The following is a 21430-nucleotide window of genomic DNA, read 5'->3' on the forward strand; positions in this document are numbered from 1 at the left end:
TTTTAAAAATGTTCCGGAAAACCTGGAATTCTGGGAATTCCGGGAATTTTGATAATTTGTTGGAAGTTGTTGAATTTCCAGGGAAACCGGAATTTGGTTTGGAACTTGGGAAAGTGTTAGTTTGAATTTCCAGGATGAGTGGAATGTGATGATGTTGGAATGGTTTGAATCAGTTGAAAAATGTGGGACTTGGGCAACTTGGAAAAATGTCACATTCATTACGATGGAAAATTCCTGGAAATTTGGGGATTTTAGGAAAAGCAGGATTTTCTTTTTTAACGATGAAGGTCTGGAATGAACTGATTTGGTTGGTATTGGAATTGTTTAAACCGGTCAAGAAATGTTGAAGTAGTAACAGTTTGTAATTGAAGAATTCCTTGGAAATCGGGAATTTTTGTAGTTCCTTAACATACTTGTTTTTGTCTTAATTAAGAGGAATGTTTTGACGGTAGAACAGTTGGACAGGGTTGAAAAATGTGGAAGGAGTAGTCACCAGAAAAATGGGTGGAAATAAAGCAGGAATTCAGGAACATTTTTGAATTTTTTGAACTTGGAAAAAAGGATTGTTTGAATTTCCAGAATGGTGGACTGTGTTGAAGGTGGAATTTTTTGAATAGGTTGAAAAATGTGGAAATGTTGAAAGTTTGAAAAATGGCCAATTGATTTTGAATGGGGAAAAAATGTCCCGGAAAATCTGGAATTCTGGGAAATCTGGGAATTTGTTGTATTTCCAGGGAAACCGGAATTTGGTTTGGAACTTGGGAAACTGTCTAGGATGAGTGGAATGTGTTGATGTTGGAATGGTTTGAATCGGTTGAAAAATGGGGGAATTGGGCAACATAGAATTGTCCCATTCATTTAGATGAAAACTTCCTGGAGAACTGGGAATTTTGGGAGAAGCGAATTTTTTAAAATAATGATTAGGGGCATGAATGTCTTGAATGAGATGAATTGGTTGGTGTTGGAATTTTTGAAATCGGTTGAGAAATGTCGAATTAGTAATTCCTGAAATTTCGGGAAAACTGGGAAATGTTTTAGTTCCTTAACCAACTTTTGTTTTTGTCCTAAATATGAGGAGTGTTTTGACGGTGGAACGGTTGAAATGTGTTGAAAAATGGGGAAGGAGTAGTTGCCAGAAAAAAAAAGGTGGAAATAGGGCTTCGGAAAACCAGGAATTCTGGAAAATATGGACATTTTTTGAACTTGTAAAAAAGGATAGTTTGAATTTCCAGGATGGTGGGATGTGTTGAAGGTGGAATGGTTTGAATAGGTTGAAACGTGTGTAAATGGTGAAAGTTAAAAAAATGGCCAATTCATTTTAAATAGGAAAAAAATGTCTCGGAAAATCTGGAATTCTGGGAAACCTGGGAATTTTTGGAATTTGTCAAGGGAAAGCCTGCGATTCCCTAACAAGCTGAACAGTTTGTAGTTGGAATGCCACTGCCAATGCCACACATACTGTAGAAGAATTCCAACATCAACAGTCCTGGAATTTTTCTGACACGCCTCATGCAATACATGATCACCTTGCTTGTGGTTTTACCCACCAGCAATCTTAACAATTGCGTTTGTCTCAGGTGAAGAAGGTCAGCCCGGTCTACCAGGAGCTCCAGGACCAGCAGGTATTGGCAGGGGTTGTATCGGGACAGTCCCGATACAACCTTTTCACTTCCGATACAATGCCGTAATTGGAGCTTTGAGTATTGTCCAATATTGATATTGATCCAAAACAACTGTAGCAGAAAGTCTTCATACTCGTATCATTTTGTAGTTTGGGAATCTTAGAAAAGGTTTGATCTAGTAAAATTTGTCAAACAGAGTAACGGTGCTACAAAAAAGATCAATTAGAAAGTGGATGTTGACCTCCAGTGGGTTCTTCGGACCACCAGGCATTGACAGGAGAGTCCAGCTCCAGCTCCAGCTCCAGCTCTCCTCCAGCTCCAACTCCCACTCCTCCCGGCTGCTGCCTTTTAACAGAGCGACTGGCAATTAGATAACTAGGGCCAGGTGGGCCATCGACGCACCTGTCGCTGATTTCGAAGTCGGTCCTGGCACACCCCACTTCGTAGCAGGCCCGCAGGCCACGTCTCCCTCCACATAGAATAATACATAATGTTGGATACAGGGAACATACAAACCCTTTATTTATTGAATCACAATCAACAAAAGAGGAGAAATACAACCTTAGAGGAAAATCTAATTCAAAACATTTGTATGCACATACAATACTTAAAACCTTTAGCATATATTACCATGAATTGATTAACGTGGACCCCGACTTAAACAAGTTGGAAAAACTTATTCGGGTGTTACCATTTAATGGTCAATTGTACGGAATATGTACTGAACTGTGCAATCTACTAATAAAAGTATCAATCAATCAATCAATGTGGAATTAAATTATGGAATGGACTAACCAAAGAAAACAAACCCAGCACCAATATGATTCGTACTGCATCAAAAAGCGACACCAGTGTGTAAAGGATATCACCGCATGGGCTCAGGAACGCTTCAGAAAACCACTGTCAGTAACTACAGTTGGTCGCTCCATCTGTAAGTGCAAGTTAAAACTCTACTATGCAAAGCGAAAGCCATTTATCAACAACACCCAGAAAGGCCGCCGGCTTTCGCTGAGCATGAGCTCATCTAAGATGGACTGTGGATTGTGAGACCGACAGGCGGATCAATGCAGCGTGTTTAGTAATGCGTACGCTGTATCGATCCGTTGTGGTGAAGAAGGAGCTGAGACGGAAGGCAAAGGTCTCAATTTACCGGTCGATCTACGTTCCCATCCTCACCTCTGATCATGAGCTTTGGGTTTTGACCAAAAGTACAAGATCACGGGTACAAGCGGCCGAAAGCGCCCCTTCTCTAAGGGCTCCCCCTTAAGAGATAGAGAGAGAAGCTCTGCCATCCGGGGGAGGAGGAGCCGGATGAAGTGGTTCGGGCATCTGGTCAGGATGCCACCCAAAAGGTGTTAAGGGCACATCCGACTGGTAGGAGGCCACGGGGAAGACCCAGGACACGTTGGGATAACCTACACAAAAATGGCTCCTAGGTAAGGCCCAGTGGCCACATGCGTGGACAGCACCGTTTGGCTCTTATTTCCAAAATTGTGTACACTACTGAATTGGGGTCTTATGGCCACTTATGTGGATACTTATACTGCCATCTGGTGGTGTCAGAAGAGTATAACATACAATGGAATTTGGGAAAAAAAAGTGTAAAAAAAAAAAAATTGGCATATCACTAAATATGAAGTACATGTTTGGGTACTAATGGACTGATAAGTACATCATATCAAAAAGATGATTATTAGTTTTTATGCTAATTAGGGTCCAATAAGCCCAAATAGCAAAGAGAAATAGAGAAAAACAAGTAAACAAACAGCTTGGCCTTAAGAAGTAAAACTATTTGATTGATCAAAATAAAATAAAATAAATACATTTAAATGCTACAGAATGTCTTTATATGAGGTATCTTTCTTAATATTTGTATCAATTTGTTCCTTTCTCTTGTATTTGATGCATTTCAAGAACCATGGTGTATGTTTGTCCCTCACAGGTGGATCAGGATTTTCCAGCAGCTCCTTCGGTAAGATACTGTAACTCACTAAAAGGTAACAGATATTTACAAATGATGGACTCATACTCTTGAGGATGATCAATCATCAGACGTAAGGCTCAACTATATTGGCTAAGACGGTGGAAAAAAACAGAAGGTACAAACCCTGTTTGAATATGAGTTGGGACATTGTGTTCGATGTAAATATTGAATTGAATTGAAATATTTATTTCAAACCTGCAATATAAACGGAATAAAATGATTTGCAAATCATTTTCAACCCATATTCAGTTGAATATGCTACAAAGACAACATATGGTGGCCTAGTGGTTAGGGTGTCTTCCCTGAGATTGGTAGGTATTGAGTTCAAATCCCGGCCGAGTCACCCCAAACACTATGAAAATGGGACCCATTACCTCCCTGCTTGGCACTCAGCGTTAAAGGTTGGAATTGGGGGTTAAATCATCATAAATGATTTCCGAGCGCGGCCAAGCTGCTGCCCACTGCTCCCCTCACCTTCCAGGGGGAGATCAAGGGTGATGGGTCAAATGCAGAGAGTAATTTCGCCACACCTAGTATGTGTGACAATCATTGGTACTTTAACTTTATTTGATGTTAAAACTGATAAACTTTTTTTTTTTTTTTTTGCAAATAATAATTAACTTTAGAATTTGATGCCAGCAACACGTGACAAAGAAGTTGGGAAAGGTGGCAATAAATACTGATAAAGTTGAGGAATGCTCATCAAACACTTATTTGGAACATCCCACAGGTGTGCAGGCTAATTGGGAACAGGTGGGTGCCATGATTGGGTATAAAAACAGCTTCCCCAAAACTGCTCAGTCTTTCACAAGAAAGGATGGGGCGAGGTACACCCCTTTGTCCACAACTGCATGAGCAAATAGTCAAACAGTTTAAGAACAACGTTTCTCAAAGTGCAATTGCAAGAAATTTAGGGATTTCAACATCTACGGTCCATAATATCATCAAAGGTTCTGAAAGTCTGAAGAAATCACTCCACGTAAGCGGCATGGCCGGAAACCAACATTGAATGACCGTGACCTTCGATATATCAGACGGCACAGTATCAAAAAACGACATCAATCTCTAAAGAATGTCACCACATGGGCTCAGGAATACTTCAGAAAACCACTGTCACTAAATACAGTTGGTCGCTACATCTGTACGTGGAAGCTAAAGCTCTACTATGCAAAGCAAAAGCCATTTATCAACAACATCCAGAAACGCCGCCGGCTTCTCTGGGCCCGAGATCATCTAAGATGGACTGATGCAAAGTGGAAAAGTGCTCTTTGGTCTGACGAGTCACCCCTTCAAACTGTTTTTGGAAATATTCGACATCGTGACCAAGGGGAAGCGAATCATCCAGACTGTTATCCACGCAAAGTTCAAAAGCCAGCATCTGTGATGGTATGGGCGTGCATTAGTGCCCAAGGCATGGGTAACTTACACATCTGTGAAGGCACCATTAATACTGAAAGGTACATACAGGTTTTGGAACAACATATGCTGCCATCTAAGCGCCGTCTTTTTCATGGACGCCCCTGCTTATTTCAGCAAGACAATGCCAAGCCACATTCAGCACGTGTTACAACAGCGTGGCTTCGTAAAAAAAAGAGAGTGGGTACTTTTCTGGCCCGCCTGCAGTCCAGACCTGTCTCCCATGGAAAATGTGTGGCGCATTATGAAGCGTAAAATACGACAGCGGAGACCCCGGACTGTTGAACGACTGAAGCTCTACATAAAACAAGAATGGGAAAGAATTCCCATTTCAAAGCTTCAACAATTAGTTTCCTCAGTTCCCAAATGTTTATTGAGTGTTGTTAAAAGAAAAGGTGATGTAACACAGTGGTGAACATGCCCTTTCCCAACTATTTTGGCACGTGTTGCAGCCATGAAATTCTAAGTTAGTTATTATTTGCAAAAGAAAAAAAAGTTTATGAGTTTGAACATCCAATATCTTGTCTTTGTAGTGCATTCAATTGAATGTGGGTTGAAAAGGATTTGCAAATCATTGTATTCCGTTTATATTTCCGTTTATACTTACATGTAACACAATTTCCCAACTCATATGGAAACGGGGTTTGTAGTTTGGTACAGTTGTTTTCCCTTCAAAACTCGACCGTGCGCCTTATAACCCGGTGCGCCTAATGTACGGGATCATTCTGGTTGTGCTTACTGACCTCGAAGCAATTTTGTTAGGTACACGGTGTAATGATAAGTGTGACCAATAGATGGCAGTCAAACATAAGAGACACGTGTAGACTGCAATATGACTCAAGTAAACAAGGTCAACATCTATATGTACCTTTGAAAATATAGAACATTACACACAGCGCTTAAAAATCTATCAAAATAGTAGTTGGTCTGGGTTTACCTGACACATGAAACGTGACGAATTGGGGGGGGTACATTATTCACTTTAGCTGCCAGGCGGCAGTAAATTCCAACTGTTACCATGACGTCAGTTGTTATGCGGAGTGGCACTTTTAATCGTTTTTGCATTGGCCAATTATAAACCTTCCTCTTCCACTTACGCGAGATCCACCCGGGACTGAATGAATCCCTTCCCTGCTATAACTAACCAAACGAAATATAGTAACACGCTTACAATTGGACTATCTATTTTGTATTGTTTTTTGTGCCACATTGTTTGGTTCTGTGCAGGGACCTCGTCAAGACAAGGACCCCCCGGTCCTCCTGGACCCCCCGGACCGCCCGGAAGAGGATCGAGTGTGTCGAGTTCGCGGGAAATGCGCGAGTACATTGCAGAGTACCTTCAAGGTGGGATTTGTTTCCGGTGTTAAAAACCGCCCACTTGGGATCACATTTAAAATGGTTTTGACCTACAGATGGAAGCATTAGGCAGTCTCTGGTGGGGCCTCCTGGGCCTCCAGGTCCTCCCGGGATCGGAGGGGCCTCCGGAGACCAGATGACGGAGGTCGTGGCAAACCGAGTCATCACTTTCCTGCAAAGTATGATTTCTCTTACAACACCAATATGACGGCACAGAAACTAAAACATGTCGCAATGGTTCAGGTCAGGGCCAGGGGTATGGAGGGTCTTCAGGGTCTTCAGGCTCTTCAAGCTCTTCAGGCTCTTCAAGCTCTTCAGGGTCTTCAAGCTCTTCAGGTTCTTCAGGCTCTTCAGGCTCTTTAGGCACTGTGAGCGTCTCTGTTCAAGGTGGATCCCTTGCTGCCAAAGACATCATCAGTCTTTTACAACGTAGGCCCCTCACTCGCTATCACTAGATCACAATACATGTCGAGTGTGCAAAATAACACAATATTATTTTCATGCGCAGGAGAGGATGTGAAGAAATATGTGGCTGGGCCCCCGGGTCCACCGGGGCCCCCTGGAACTCCCGGTCAAGGAAGCTACCGATTTAACATCCAGGATGTGGCTGACCGTGCCCTCAGTTTAATGAAAGGTGATTGCGTTTTTGTTCCACCTGCGCGCAATTTTGCTTTCACTGTTTTAAAGGCCTACTGAAACCCACTACCACCCACCACGCAGTCGTATAGTTTATATATCAATGATGAAATATTAACATTGCAACACATGCCAATACGGCCTTTTAAGTTTACTAAATTGAAATTTTAAATTTCCCACGAAGTGTCCCGTTGAAAACGTCACGGTATGATGACGCTTATGTTGACGTCACCGGTTGTAGCGGACATTTTTTTCCAGCCCGATCCAAGCTATAAGTAGTCTGCTTTAATCGCATAATTACACAGTACTCTGGACATCTGTGTTGCTGAATCTTTTGCAATTTGTTCAATTAATAATGGAGAAGTCGAAGTAGAAAGATGGAGGTGGGAAGCTTTTAGCCTTTAGCCACACAAACACAGCCGGTGTTTCCTTGTTTAAAATTCCTGAAGGTGAAGCTTTACTATGGAACAGAGCGGTCAAGCGAACATGGTTACCGACCACATGTCAACCGGCATGTTTCGGTGAGAAAGTTGTTGTAATAAGTCGGCTCTTACCGTAGTTATGAGCGGACTATTACCTCCTCCCACCGGAGACACTGGCGGTCACACACCTCCGACTTTCAGGTATTGTATAATCTCACTAACACAGTAGTAGCACAATAGGCAGATAAGGGATTTTCCAGAAATATCCTGTCTAATAACATCTGAATCACTCTCACTGCCCTCGCCTTTTTTTATTTTTTTTCTAGTCCTTCACTCTCACTATTCTCATCCACGAATCTTTCATCCTCGCTCAAATTAACGGGGAAATCATTGCTTTCTCGGTCCGAATCAATCTAGCTGCTGGTGGCCATGTTTGTAAACAATGTGAGGATGTGAGGAGCTCCACAACCCATGACGTCACGCGCACATTGTCTGCGACTTCCGGTAAAGGCAAGGCTTTTTTATTAGCGACCAAAAGGTGCAAACTTTATCGTGGATGTTCTCTACTAAATCCTTTCAGCAAAAATATGGCAATATCGCGAAATGATCAAGTATGACACACAGACTGGACCTGCTATCCCCGTTTAAATAAGAAAATCTCATTTCAGTAGGCCTTTAAGTGTTCTTCGTAACTATTTTCCGGACCATAAGGCGCAGTTAAAATCCTTTTCCCCCCCCTCAGAACTCGACGGTGCGCCTTATAACCCGGTGCGCCTAATGTTTGGAATCAATCTGGTTGTGCTTACCGACCTCGAAGCATTTCTATTTGGTAACATGGTGCAATGATACGGATGTCAATCATTAGAGACACGTTTAGGCTGCATTATGATGGCAATATGACTGAAGTAAAAAACACCAACGTTTTATATGTTCCGTTGAAAATATTGAACATTACTCACGGCGCTCAAAAATGTATCAAAATGTTTTAGTACGACTTTGGTAAGCTATGACGCCGCACCGCCTAGTGGATTGTCGGCGCATTAAACATATGAATATTATTATGGTGTGTGTTTAAGGTAAGACATGATCCGGCGTTTTATATCGCAATATTATAAAAAAGCTCCTTTTTTTATCTTCTGGTACCTGCTGATTTGTATTTGGGATCTGCATAAGTCCTGAAAAATTGCACGCGCCCGCCTTTGTAGTCTGTGGCTTCTTCTTTTTCTCTATTTTCTTGTTATGGGACATTCATCCTCCGCTGTTTGCATTTCTAATATAATGTAGTGTAAAGTTCTTACTTAAATCTGTTAGTAAACTCGCCACTAAAGCGCTAAAACACACCGGTGTGGTGAGTTTACATCATTCACCAAAGGAGCTTTAATTATTAGAGAGTTCCGGTCGGACGTTTTTTCACGGGACACATTTCCGGCGGATTAGGAGATGTTGCTCCATTGTTGTTTTAAGTAAAGTCTGAATGGCCAAAATAAAAAAATAAAAAAATATGTATATAGAGACATACTGTAATAACTTGAAGTAAATAATGACGATTAAAAACAACCAATTACAAACAAAAAAATTACTAAAAGTGGTCTTTTTCTCACGATGTGTCGACCTCATTTCTTATAAAATTGAGAACAATTTCACATATTCTTTTCGTTTCTTTAATAAGGCAATATATTCTTTTAAAATTATTACTTTATGTAAAATGATTACTTTTTACTGCAAAATGGTGACATTTGTCAGACAAAATTCACAATATTGCCAATTTTGTTGTAAAATTATGACTTTTGTCATCATTTTGCCAAGTAAAATTTTGATGATTATTATAATATTGCCAACATTTTAAAGTTTTCTTATAAAATTGTGACTTTTTGTCAAACAAAATTGTGACTCTTTTCATAAAATTGCCAAAATGTTAAGCTTTTCTTGTAAAATTGCATCTGTTATTGAGTAAAATTCCAACTTTCATCATTTTACTGCACAAATGTTCAGTTTTACTTGTAAAATTTTGACTTGCATTGAGTAAAATTACAACTATTATTATAAAACTGCCAAAATTATAAGTTTTTCTTGTGAAATCTATCAAATAAGGTGTTTTTTGTTGGTAGATTAACGAGTAACTATTAACTACTTTTAAAAGTCATTTTCCAAACACTGCTAATGGCAAACTTGGCAACAGGCAACACCTTTTAAAGGAATACACACTCTGCTCTCATAAAACATCTCTCATCTGCAGATACCAGATATTTTATCATTTAAATTTTTTCCCCCCTAGTTATTATGTAGATGTATTAAATAGTAATTCCCTTAGAAATTAAATTACTTTTTTGGTACAGTAACGAGTAACTTAAAGGGGAACATTATCACAATTTCAAAAGGGTTAAAAACAATAAAAATCAGTTCCCAGTGGCTTGTTGTATTTTTTGAAGTTTTTTTCCAAATTTTACCGGTTTTGAAATATCCCTAAATAAATCTTTAAAGTATCTTATTTTCGGCTCTCTGCGAAGACACTGGCCATTTCCCTGTGACGTCACATAGTGCCGCCAATGTAAACAAACAATGGGAATACCACAGCAAGATATAGTGACATTAGCTTAGATTCAAACTCGGATTTCAACGACTTAAGCGATTCAACAGATTACGCATGTATTGAAACAGATGGTATGAAAATATTGAAGAAGAAACTGAAGCTCTTGAGCGAATAGCTATTGACGCTATTCATAGCCATAGCATGGCCGAATAGCTGCGTTAGCATCGCCGGTAAAATGTGCGGACCAAACGATCAGGACTTTCGCATCTTTTGACACTGGAGCAACTTAAATCCGTCGATTGGAAAGTGTTTTTTTTCGCATTAAATGTGGGTGGAAGGAAACGTAATATAGTTGCAAATGCATCTGCAGGTTATCCATACATCTCTGTTCCATGTCTGCTTTAACACCGCCGGTAAATAGCATGTTAGCATCGATTAGCGTAGCATGTTAACATCGATTAGCTGGCAGTCAACATCAACAAAACTCACCTTTGTGATTTTGTTGACTATCGTTGCAAATGCATTTGCAGGTTATCCATACATCTCTGTGCAATGTCTGCTTTAGCATCGCCGGTCAAATGTGGAGACACTCCAGCACATTCAATGGAGGTCTGGCGGCAGACACTTTGGCATCTTCGGGCCAGTGGTGCAACTTGAATCCCTCCCTGTTAGTGTTGTTACACCCTCCGACAACACACCGTCGAGGCATGATGTCTCCAAGGTTCCAAAAAATAGTCAAAAAAACGGAAAATAACAGAGCTGAGACCCGGTGTTTGTAATGTGTTGAAAATGAAAATGGTGGGTGTGTTACCTCGACGACGTCACATTCTGACGTCATCGCTTCCAGCGCGATGAACAGAAAGGCGTTTAATTCGCCAAAATTCCCCCATTTAAAGTTCGGAAATCGGTTAAAAAAATAGATGGTCTTTTTTCTGCACCACCAAGGTATATATTGACGCTTACATAGGTCCGGTGATAATGTTCCCCTTAAATATTTTAAAAACCCTTTTCCAAACACTCCTAATGGCAGACTTGGCAACAGGCACCACCTTTTAAGGGAACACACACTCTGCTCTCATGAAACATCTCTCAACTGCAGTTGCCAGATATTTGATTTTTTAAATTCTTTACTTTCCCTAGTTATTATTTACATGTATTAAATAGTAAGTCCCTTAGTAACTAAATTACTTTTTTGGTAAAGTAATGAGTAACTATTAATTACCTTTAAATGTAATTTTCCAAACACTGCAAATGGCAGACTTGGCAACAGACACCACTTTTTAAGGGAACACACACTCTGCTCTCATGAAACATCTCTCATCTGCAGATACCAGATACTTGATTGTTGTTTTTTATCATTACTTTCCCTACTTATTATTTACATGTATTAAATAGAAATTCCCTTAGTAATTAAATTGCTTTTTTTGGTGAAGTAACAAGTAACTATTAACTGCTCTGAAATGTAAATTTCCAAACACTGAGATCTTAAGAGCCTTATCATATAGCACTATTGCTAAAAGTTTCAATTAATAACAAAACACCGTGACTCAAAGTGTCTGCTCTTACAGGGATGGTTGTATCTTTCAGCACATCGGCTTAAAATTGGTTGGCCACAATGTGTGGGAAGTTGCGGGGATTGGAAAAAGTTGCATGGGAATGGTTGAACACACACTGCCCTCATGAAACATCACTCATCTGCAGAAGCCAGATATATATATTTTTATTATTTGTATTACTTTCCTTAGTTATTATTTACATGTATTGAATAGCAATTCCCTTAGAAATTAAATTCCTTTTTTTGGTGAAGTAACAAGAAATGATTAACTTCTTTTAAAAGTAATTTTCCAAACACTGCTAATGGCAGACTTGGCAACAGGCACCACCCTTTAAAGGAACACACACTCTGCTCTCACGAAACATCTCTCGTCTGCAGATGCCAGATATTTGATATATATATATATTTTTTTTAATTTTAATTTTTATTTTTTAAATTACTTTCCCTATTTATTAGTTTCATGTATTAAATAGCAATTCCCTTAGTAATTACATTACTTTTTGGTAAAGTAACAAGCAACTACTAATTACTTTTAAGTAATTTTCCAAACACTGAGAGATTAAGAGCCTTATCATATGCACTATTGCTAAAAGTTTCAATTAAAAACATAACGCCGTGACTCAAAGTGTCCGCTCTTACAGGGATGGTTGTATCTTTCAGCACATCGGTTTAAAATATGCTGGCCACAATGTGTGGGGAAATTGCGGGGATTGGAGAATGTTACGTGGGAATGGTTACACTTTCGTGAATTTGCAAGATTGCAAAATACTCGCTGATAGCGTTACCATGTGTGCTACTTTGTATCTGTCATTAGAAAGGGGAATGGTCGGTGTCCCTGGACTTCCTGGACCTCCTGGGCCTCCTGGCCGTTCTGGAAGTGGGTTTTCAAGTAAGACAAAAAAAAAACACAAATATGTATTTAGTTAAAGTAACTAAAGCCATCTTGGACTCAAGTATCCTATTGTTCCATCAGGTGAGCGTATCACTTCTGTTGGCACTCAAGGGCCTCCTGGTACTCCAGGTCCGCCAGGACCACCTGGACCACCAGGAACTGGAAGCTACATGAGATCAGATATTCGCGAATACCTGCAAAGTGAGTTTTAGTCGACTCTTATCTCCATTGTCTTGGAAAAAAATATTAATTTTTTTCCAACTTTTTGCGTAGGTAATGCTCTTAGAGGCCTTCCTGGTCTTCCAGGGCCCCCAGGACCTGTTGGTCCCCCCGGTTCGATCCAGGGACTTTCCTTAACCGATCTTGCCAACGGCGGGACGATCAGATCGGAAAGACGGGAATACGTCAGCAGTGAGTTTGTTTGAATGCAGCAGACATTTCTGATACCAAATAATACTAACACCACCATGCTTGACGGTAGTTGTGGTGTTCCTGGGATAAAAAGCCTCAGCTTTTCTCCTCCAAACTTATTGCATGGTATTGTGGCCAAACAACTCAATTTTTGTTTCATCTGACCAAGTCGATATGACAGTGATTCGATTGATATTTTTTACTGTAACAACATCTTACTTTGATTTTTGTTATTCAACTCAGGAAAGAAGTCCCTGGACAAAGGAGGATTTTAAGTGCAAAAACTAAAGGATTTAATTCCGAGCCAATAGTAGTTTTTAATTAAGTTTAGTTATTTTGCACTATTGACTACAAACGCTGTTTCCATACGAGTTGGGAAATTGTGTTAGATGTAAATATAAACGGAATACAATGATTTGTAAATCATTTTCAACCCATATTCAGTTGAATATGCTACAAAGACAACATATTTGATGTTCAAACTGACAATTTTTTTTTGTGTGTGCAAATAATCATTAACTTTAGAATTTGATGCCAGCAACATGTGACAAAGAAGTTGGGAAAGGTGGCAATACATACTGATAAAGTTGAGGAATGCTCATCAAACACTTATTTGGAACATCCCACAGGTGTGCAGGCAAATTGGGAACAGGTGGGTGCCATGATTGGGTATAAAAACAGCTTACCAAAAAATGCTCAGTCTTTCACAAGAAAGGATGGGGCGAGGTACACCCCTTTGTCCACAACTGCGTGAGCAAATAGTCAAACACTTTAAGAACAACGTTTCTCAAAGTGCAATTGCTAGAAATTTAGGGATTTCAACATCTACGGTCCATAATATCATCAAAAGGTTCAGAGAATCTGGAGAAATCACTCCACGTGAGCGGCATTGCCGGAAACCAACATTGAATGACCGTGACCTTCCATCCATCAGACGGCACTGTATCAAAAACCGACATGAATCTCTAAAGGATATCACCACACGGGCTCAGGAACAGTTCAGAAAACCACTGTCACTAAATACAGTTGGTCGCTACATCTGTACGTGCAGTTAAAGCTCTACTATGCAAAGCGGAAGCCATTTGTCAACAACATCCAGAAACTCCGCCGGCTTCTCTGGGCCCGAGATCATCTAAGATGGACTGATGCAAAGTGGAAAAGTGTTCTGTGGTCTGACGAGTCCACATTTTAAAATGTTTTTTGAAATATTCGACATCGTGTCATCCGGACTGTTGTCGACGCAAAGTTCAAAAGTCAGCATCTGTGATGGTATGGGGGTGCATTAGTGCCCAAGGCATGGGTAACTTACACATCTGTGAAGGCACCATTAATGCTGAAAGGGGCATACAGGTTTTGGAACAACATATGCTGCCATCTAAGCTCCGTCTTTTTCATGGACGTCCCTGCTTATTTCAGCAAGACAATGCCAAGCCACATTCAGCAAGTGTTACAACAGCGTGGCTTCGTAAAAAAAGAGTGCGGGTACTTTCCTGGCCCGCCTGCAGTCCAGACCTGTCTCCCATCGAAAATCTGTGGTGCATTATGAAGCGTAAAATACGACAGCGAAGACCCCGGACTGTTGAACGACTGAAGCTCTACATAAAACAAGAATGGGAAAGAATACCACTTCCAAAGCTTCAACAATTAGTTTCCTCAGTTCCCAAACGTTTATTGAGTGTTGTTAAAAAGAAAAGGCGATGTTACACAGTGGTGAACATGCCCTTTCCCAACTACTTTGGCACGTGTTGCAGCCATGAAGTGAAGTGAATTTATGTTTATATAGCGCTTTTTCCTCAAGTGACTCAAAGCGCTTTACATAGTGAAACCCAATATCTAAGTTACATTTAAACCAGTGTGGGTGGCACTGGGAGCAGGTGGGTAAAGTGTCTTGCCCAAGGACACAACGGCATTGAATAGGATGGCGGAAGCGGGGATCGAACCTGCAACCCTCAAGTTGCTGGCACTGCCGCTCTACCAACCGAGCTATACCGCCCCATGAAATTCTAAGTATTATTTGCAAAAAAAAATAAAGTTTATGAGTTTGAACATCAAATATCTTGTCTTTGTAGTGCATTCAGTTGAATATGGGTTGCAAAGGATTTAAAAATCTTTGTATTCCGTTTATATTTACATCTAACACAATTTCCCAACTCATATGGAAACAGAGTTTGTATTTTGCTCCAAATATTGTATGTATTTGATAAAAGGGAATAAGAAAATGTTTAATATTTAAGTGATTTTGTCCCACCTCCATCCTGTTTTTCACTGATTATAATTGTGATAAAAAATGATCATTATAAAAATGTGAAGTATCAGTATCATCACTGGTATGTTCAATGCTTCCCCAGTACCGAGCAGGCACGGTACGTTAAAACAACGTTGAAATTGTGTTGAATTGGGTCCTGGCATTGAGCAAACTCAAACATAACGTTGAATCAACATACTTTTTGACGACGTTTGTTCAATGTCGGGTTCTGACATTGATTGGACCATTGAATTTTGATTAATTTCCCAACCAATATTCTACAACACAAATACAACGTTGAAACAACATGCTTTTTGACGACGTTTAATCAATATTGGGTTCTGACGTTGATTTGACTATTGAATTTCGGTCATTTCTCAGCCATTATTCTACAACACAAACATAACGTTGAAACGACATACTTTTTGACGACGTTTACTCAACGTTGGGTTGTGACGTTGATTTGACCATTGAATTTTGATTAATTTCTCGACCAATATTCTACAACACAAATACAACGTTGAAACCAAAAATCACTTTATATTCTCTACTGCTCACTAGTGTTACCATATCTGAGTTACTGTGTAGAAATATGGGGAAATAATTACAAAAGTACACTTCATTCACTAACAGTATTACAAAAAAGATCAGTTAGAATAATACATAATGTTGGATATAGAGAACATACAAACCCTTTATTTATTGAATCAAAGATAATGAAATTCCACGACATAGTGGAATTGCAAACAGCTAAGATGATACACAAAGCAAACTATAACCTGCTTCCCAAGAATATACAACAATTCTTCTCAACAAAAGAAGAGAAATATAATCTTAGAGAAAAATGTAATTTAAAACATTTGTATGCACATACAACACTTAAAACCTTCAGTATATCAGTATGTGGAATTAAATTATGGAATGGATTAAGCAAAGCAATCAAACAATGTACTAATATGATCCACTTCAAGAAACTCTTCAAACTGGAAGTGTTAACAAAGTACAAAAATGAAGAACCATGATAAGCATTCTGATTTTACTCACTCATTCATTCTCAAAATAATCTGATTTATCTCATTGTATGGATTAAAATTCAAGCAATTATTTATTTGTTTATTTATTTGTATTGTGATTACTTATTACTTATGGAGTATACATTGTGAATACATTGAGAACAGGAAGTGAACAAAAGTTTTAGCAACTGTTATGTAAAGAAAAGGGGTACGATTAAATAAGCTCTGCTTCTTCCTCCTCCTTTTCGAACATGTTGAAAAGAGAAACTGGAAATTGTGATGTATCATGTTGTATGCTTGCATGTTCCAAATAAACTCAAACTCAACTCAACTCAACTCAAACTACATGCTTTTTGACAACGTTTAATCAATGTTGGGTTGTGACGTTGATTTGACCGTTGAATTTTGGTCAGTTCCCAAACAACAAGGATCCACATTGTCTCGATTTAGAAACACAACTATTTTACAACGTTTCAAAGTCAGTTTTTAAGGACATGTATGTAGAATCAACGTTGTATCAATGTCTTGTGGCTGCTGGGTAACTACTTGGTATTGGATCAACACCGGACTGTGTAGTATCATCCGAAACTGATAGAAACTATAATAAAGTATCCAAACAACAAAAAACTAAGCATGTATTATTTATTTTTAACAGATGTGTACATAAACCAAGTCACCAGTATTGACAGGAAATTATCAAGTAAATTAAAAAATTGTTTAGAGAAATACATTTGTAATGGTTCTAATATCATTTGTATACCAAATGATACACAGCATTGTGATAAATATCTATATATCGCAGTATATATTTTTAGGCCATACCACCCGTCCCTATGTGTAATCATTTTTTATTCTATTGTCTTCAGGTGACGGGACAAGAGGAAGTATGTTCGGTATTCCTGGTCCGCCAGGACCTCCCGGACCCCCAGGAGACAAGGGAGATGCAGGTTTACCTGGTGGCAGGAGCTGGAACACGGATTCTGGGGACTTTTCTAGAATGGCTAGGAGCGTAACCGACTACATCAAATGTAAGCCAAACAAGAACCACACCAGTGGTTTTGGTTCACTAACCGCTATACTGTGATCTAAATCTAGCCAACGGTCTGCTCCGAGATGTCGTGAGAGAATCTGGTGGCGTCGGCCAAGGTCCCCCGGGACCTCCTGGTCCCCCGGGAGCGCCGGGCTCCAGTCAGTGGTTTACTACTCAAGACAACGCTGTGAATGTGGTGGAATACATCAGATGTGAGTCTGAAAAAGCTTCCCTTCACTCGGCAAATATACAAGTTTGTTTTTCATTTAGTTTGATCATTTTCATTAAGCTTGAACTATGTGGAATATACAAGGTGTCCCTAATGTTTGACGTGGTACTACACTGGAAGTTGTTCGGGAGTGATGTTTACCAACGTAGTCACACCGGCTGGCCCCCGTTAAACCATACCTCACAATCAGAATCAGCTTTAAGTATGTTCAACACACAATGTAATTTAGTGATGGCTGCAGAATTGTGTCGGGACTTATCGGGTATTCACGTAAAATTAAACGGTACCGTAACTCAGTACCTATGTTGCATCCGGCGTTGTCGGAATTGCGGACTTGGCACCGGCTGTTTGGTGGGAAAATGGGTGTATTTGTAGCCTGATAGAAAGCACTCAAAAAGTAAGCCTCTTGTAATATACATGCCACTGATTAGCATTAGCAATCTTACATGGCGATTTTCAACTCCTCCATGTCACATGTGGCGGGTCGGGTTGAGGTTTGTTCTCCCGGAATGCAGGACGGACAGCTCCGGATGACAGCGTGAGGTAGGTACCAAATTACAAAAAAAAACAGAATCAAACAAAGGAAAAACGTGTCGATCGCACGGAAAGCTAAGGTAAGAACTTAGCACAGAATCAAGAACAGGAATACACCAAAGTGACAGTTGCATCCCGCAAAACAATGAAGCCACACCTACTGTGGCGAGCAACGTGAATAAACAGCTCTCTGATTAGTGCTCACAGCAGGTGAACTTGCCGAGCACTAATCAGAGGCAGGTGAAACCAATTAGCACCCAGGGTAACCAAAAAAAAAACACCCAAAGTGCACAAAACAGGAACTAAGGGAGTCCAAAACTAACAGAACATAACTAAACAAAACATGACCCGGACCACGGATCATGACACTCCAAAGTTGGTAATGAAAACTACAACTACAACCAAAGAGCCGGTGTTTAAAAAATACAATACTTACGGTATAACCACTTTGTGGGACTCAACAAAAGACCAGACTGGCACATTCAGCTTAATGGCAAAGATTATTTCCTGACTAGGGCAACAAACTAAAATGGATGCATACTTGCAAATGAGACTGAATTATGTAAGAAAAAATAAAACAACTAAATGATTACATTTTATTAATATTTTTATTTTATTTTATGAACACACATAAAAGTACCTAGAATTGGTTCAGATGTGAAAGATCTGCGATGAGGTGGCGACTTGTCCAGGGTGTACCCCGCCTTCCGCTGAATTGAAGCTGGGATAGGAACCAGCGCCCCCCGCGACACCAAAGGGAATAAGCGGTAGAAAATGGATGGATGGATGTGAAAGGTACCACTAGTACCTAATTTTATTTTAGACACATTATTTTCAGTCCATTATTTTGGACCATTATCTATATTATTTTAGACATATTTGTTATGTCTGTATGTAGTAAATAATTCAAATTCTACCTTTTTTGTGTATAATAAATGCTTTTTTCTGTGTGTACATTATACCTCTTAAGGCCCAAGCTTTTTTGTTTACATGTTGTTTGGATTCTAATTAGAATAAAAACCAAGAATCATCTTTTGATATGATAATAATAATAATAATAATGGATTAGATTTATATCGCGCTTTTCTATTGTTAGATACTCAAAGCGCTCACAGAGAAGTGGGAACCCGTCATTCATTCACACCTGGTGCTGGTAAGCTACATCAGTAGCCACAGCTGCCCTGGGGTAGACTGACGGAAGGGTGGCTGCCAGTTTGCGCCTACGGCCCCTCCGACCACCACCAATCATTCATTCATCATTCATTCACCAGTGTGAGCGGCACCGGGGGCAAGGGTGAAGTGTCCTGCCCAAGCACACAACGGCAGCGATTTGGATGTTAATAGGTGGGAAGCGAACCTGCAACCCTCAGGTTTCTGGCACGGCCGCTCTACCCACTACGCCATGCCGCCCCTAGTTTTGATGTACTTAGTCCATAAGTACACAAACGTGTACTTCATGTTTAGTGACATGCTAATTCTTATTGTATGTCATACTCTTCTGACACCACCAGATGGCAGCATAAGTGTCCACATAATTGGTCATAAGACACCAATTCAGTAGTGTACACAATTTTGGAAATAAGTGCTAAAAAGGTGCTGTCCATGCATGTGGCCACTAAGCCTTTAAAGGTAAACATTATGTCCAGATGTTAAGTACAAACTATGGAACACCCCAAAGTGTGGTTCTTTTTATTGACAAAATGTTCTCTAACAGGATTCTCTTTGTGTCACAACGTTACTGTGGAAACACGACAACCTTTGAGTATATTTGCTTGGAGTGACAGGAGACGAGGGGTGTACGTTTCACATTTGAATTGATACGGTACCAAGTCCCGCTACCTGGGAATTGATACCAATACTCAATGATATACATTTTCGGTAATTTTGTGTGTTCAAATGTGTAAATAAATATTTTTTTATTTTTTATTTAACTCTGATTTCTCTGTTCAGTTATTTTGTGTCTCATCTGCAAGTACTGTATTATATATTACAGTTTGCATGCAGTTGCAATTCCAAGACGCAAGATGGTAGTGTTAGTCTGCCGTGGGAGATTATCTAATTTAACCTATTTGGGTTAAAAATATTTTTTTGCAAACCAGTTATTATAGTCTGCAAATGATGTGTTGTTATTGAGTGTCGGTGCTGTCTATAACTCGGCGGAGTAACCGTGTAATACTCTTCCATATCTGTAGGTGGCAGTCGGTAGCTAATTGCTTTGTAGATGTTGGAAACAGCAGTAGGCAATGTGCAGGTAAAAATGTGTCTAATGCTTAACCTAAAAACAAACAAAAGGTGAGTGCCCTTAGGGAAGGCTATGCAGAACAAAACTAAAACTGAACTCGCTACAAAGTAAACAAAAACAGAATGCTGGACGACAGCAAAGACTTACTGTGGAGCAAAGGCGGCATCCATAATGAACATCCGAACAAGACATGACAATCAACAATGTCCCTGCTAAGAAGAATAAAAACAACCGAAATAGTCTCGATTGCTAAAACAAAGTAGATGCGGGAATAGCGGTCAAGGAAGACATGAAACTGCTACAGAAAAATACTAAAAAAAGAGACAAATCTACCAAAATAGGAGCACAAGACAAGGAATAAAACACTACACACAGGAAAACAGCAAAAAAGTCCAAATAAGTCATGGGGTGATGTGACAGGTGGTGACAGTACACCTACTTTGAGACAAGAACTATAGTGATGCATGCTTGGTTATGGTTTAAAGTCAAATCCAACAATTGCGCCAACGACTTTTTACCGTCAACTGAGTTTAAATGTTTTAAGGATTTCTGCTGGTGGTGTGCCTCCGCATTTTTTCAACACAAAAAAATGTGCTTTGGCTTAAAAAAGGTGGAAAAACACCGGACTAAGAAGTGTCGCTATAGGCGGGAAGTAGTCTTTCCCCTTACCACGTTCTGTCTTTTCGTTGAGTCTTACAAAGTGTTTATAATGTAAGTATTGAACTTCACACAGCTGTGTGTTTGTAACATGACTCGTAGTTGTAGTTGTCGTTACAAATTTGGAGGTTTTATCAATATCGACATCAATATCGATATTCCTTATCGATACCTGTATTGGTCAGCACTCTTATTGGTACTATATGTAATTGGTGTAAATAAATATATGAAAACCTGTCTTAAAGAAGTCAACTACAAGGTGCAATGCAGGTGTTAAATTATTAGTGAATTATATTTATATAGCGCTTTTTCTCCAGTGACTCAAAGCGCTTTACATAGTGAAACCCATTATCTAAGTTACATTTAAACCAGTGTGGGTGGCACTGGGAGCAGGTGTTTAAAGTGTATTGCCCAAGGACACAACAGCAGTGACTAAGATGGCGGAAGCGGGAATCGAACCTGGAACCCTCAAGTTGCTCTTCCAACCGAGCAATACCGCCCCTCAATGATATTAACATATCGTTAAGGCCACACAAATACATCAGTGTGTTTCAATTAGTTACAAATAACTTAAGCTGAAAATATGTATGCATGGCATCCATCCATCCATTTTTTACCGCTTGTCCCGTATGGGGTTGCATTCATGTACATAATTT

At 39.7% G+C, this 21430-nt stretch overlaps 2 protein-coding genes across 2 annotated transcripts in view; one reads left to right on the plus strand and one right to left on the minus strand.

Moving 5' to 3' along the window:
• Window positions 1–21430, plus strand: part of LOC133557341 (collagen alpha-1(XVII) chain-like) — a 73530-nt gene that overhangs the window by 42897 nt on the left and 9203 nt on the right. The window contains exons 32-42 of the mRNA XM_061907740.1: window positions 1578–1622; window positions 3565–3594; window positions 6250–6366; window positions 6435–6557; window positions 6622–6807; window positions 6887–7012; window positions 12336–12410; window positions 12495–12614; window positions 12687–12824; window positions 16949–17110; window positions 17178–17324. Coding sequence (XP_061763724.1) covers window positions 1578–1622; window positions 3565–3594; window positions 6250–6366; window positions 6435–6557; window positions 6622–6807; window positions 6887–7012; window positions 12336–12410; window positions 12495–12614; window positions 12687–12824; window positions 16949–17110; window positions 17178–17324 — 1269 coding nt within the window. The remainder of the gene's footprint in view (window positions 1–1577; window positions 1623–3564; window positions 3595–6249; window positions 6367–6434; window positions 6558–6621; window positions 6808–6886; window positions 7013–12335; window positions 12411–12494; window positions 12615–12686; window positions 12825–16948; window positions 17111–17177; window positions 17325–21430) is intronic.
• LOC133557349 (serine/threonine-protein kinase 10-like) overlaps window positions 1–21430 on the minus strand; it is a 128210-nt gene that overhangs the window by 27059 nt on the left and 79721 nt on the right. The gene's annotated exons all lie outside the window — the stretch shown is intronic.

Source organism: Nerophis ophidion, linkage group LG01 (genome assembly GCF_033978795.1).
Source record: "Nerophis ophidion isolate RoL-2023_Sa linkage group LG01, RoL_Noph_v1.0, whole genome shotgun sequence".
In the NCBI taxonomy this organism is placed as follows: Eukaryota; Metazoa; Chordata; class Actinopteri; order Syngnathiformes; family Syngnathidae; genus Nerophis; species Nerophis ophidion.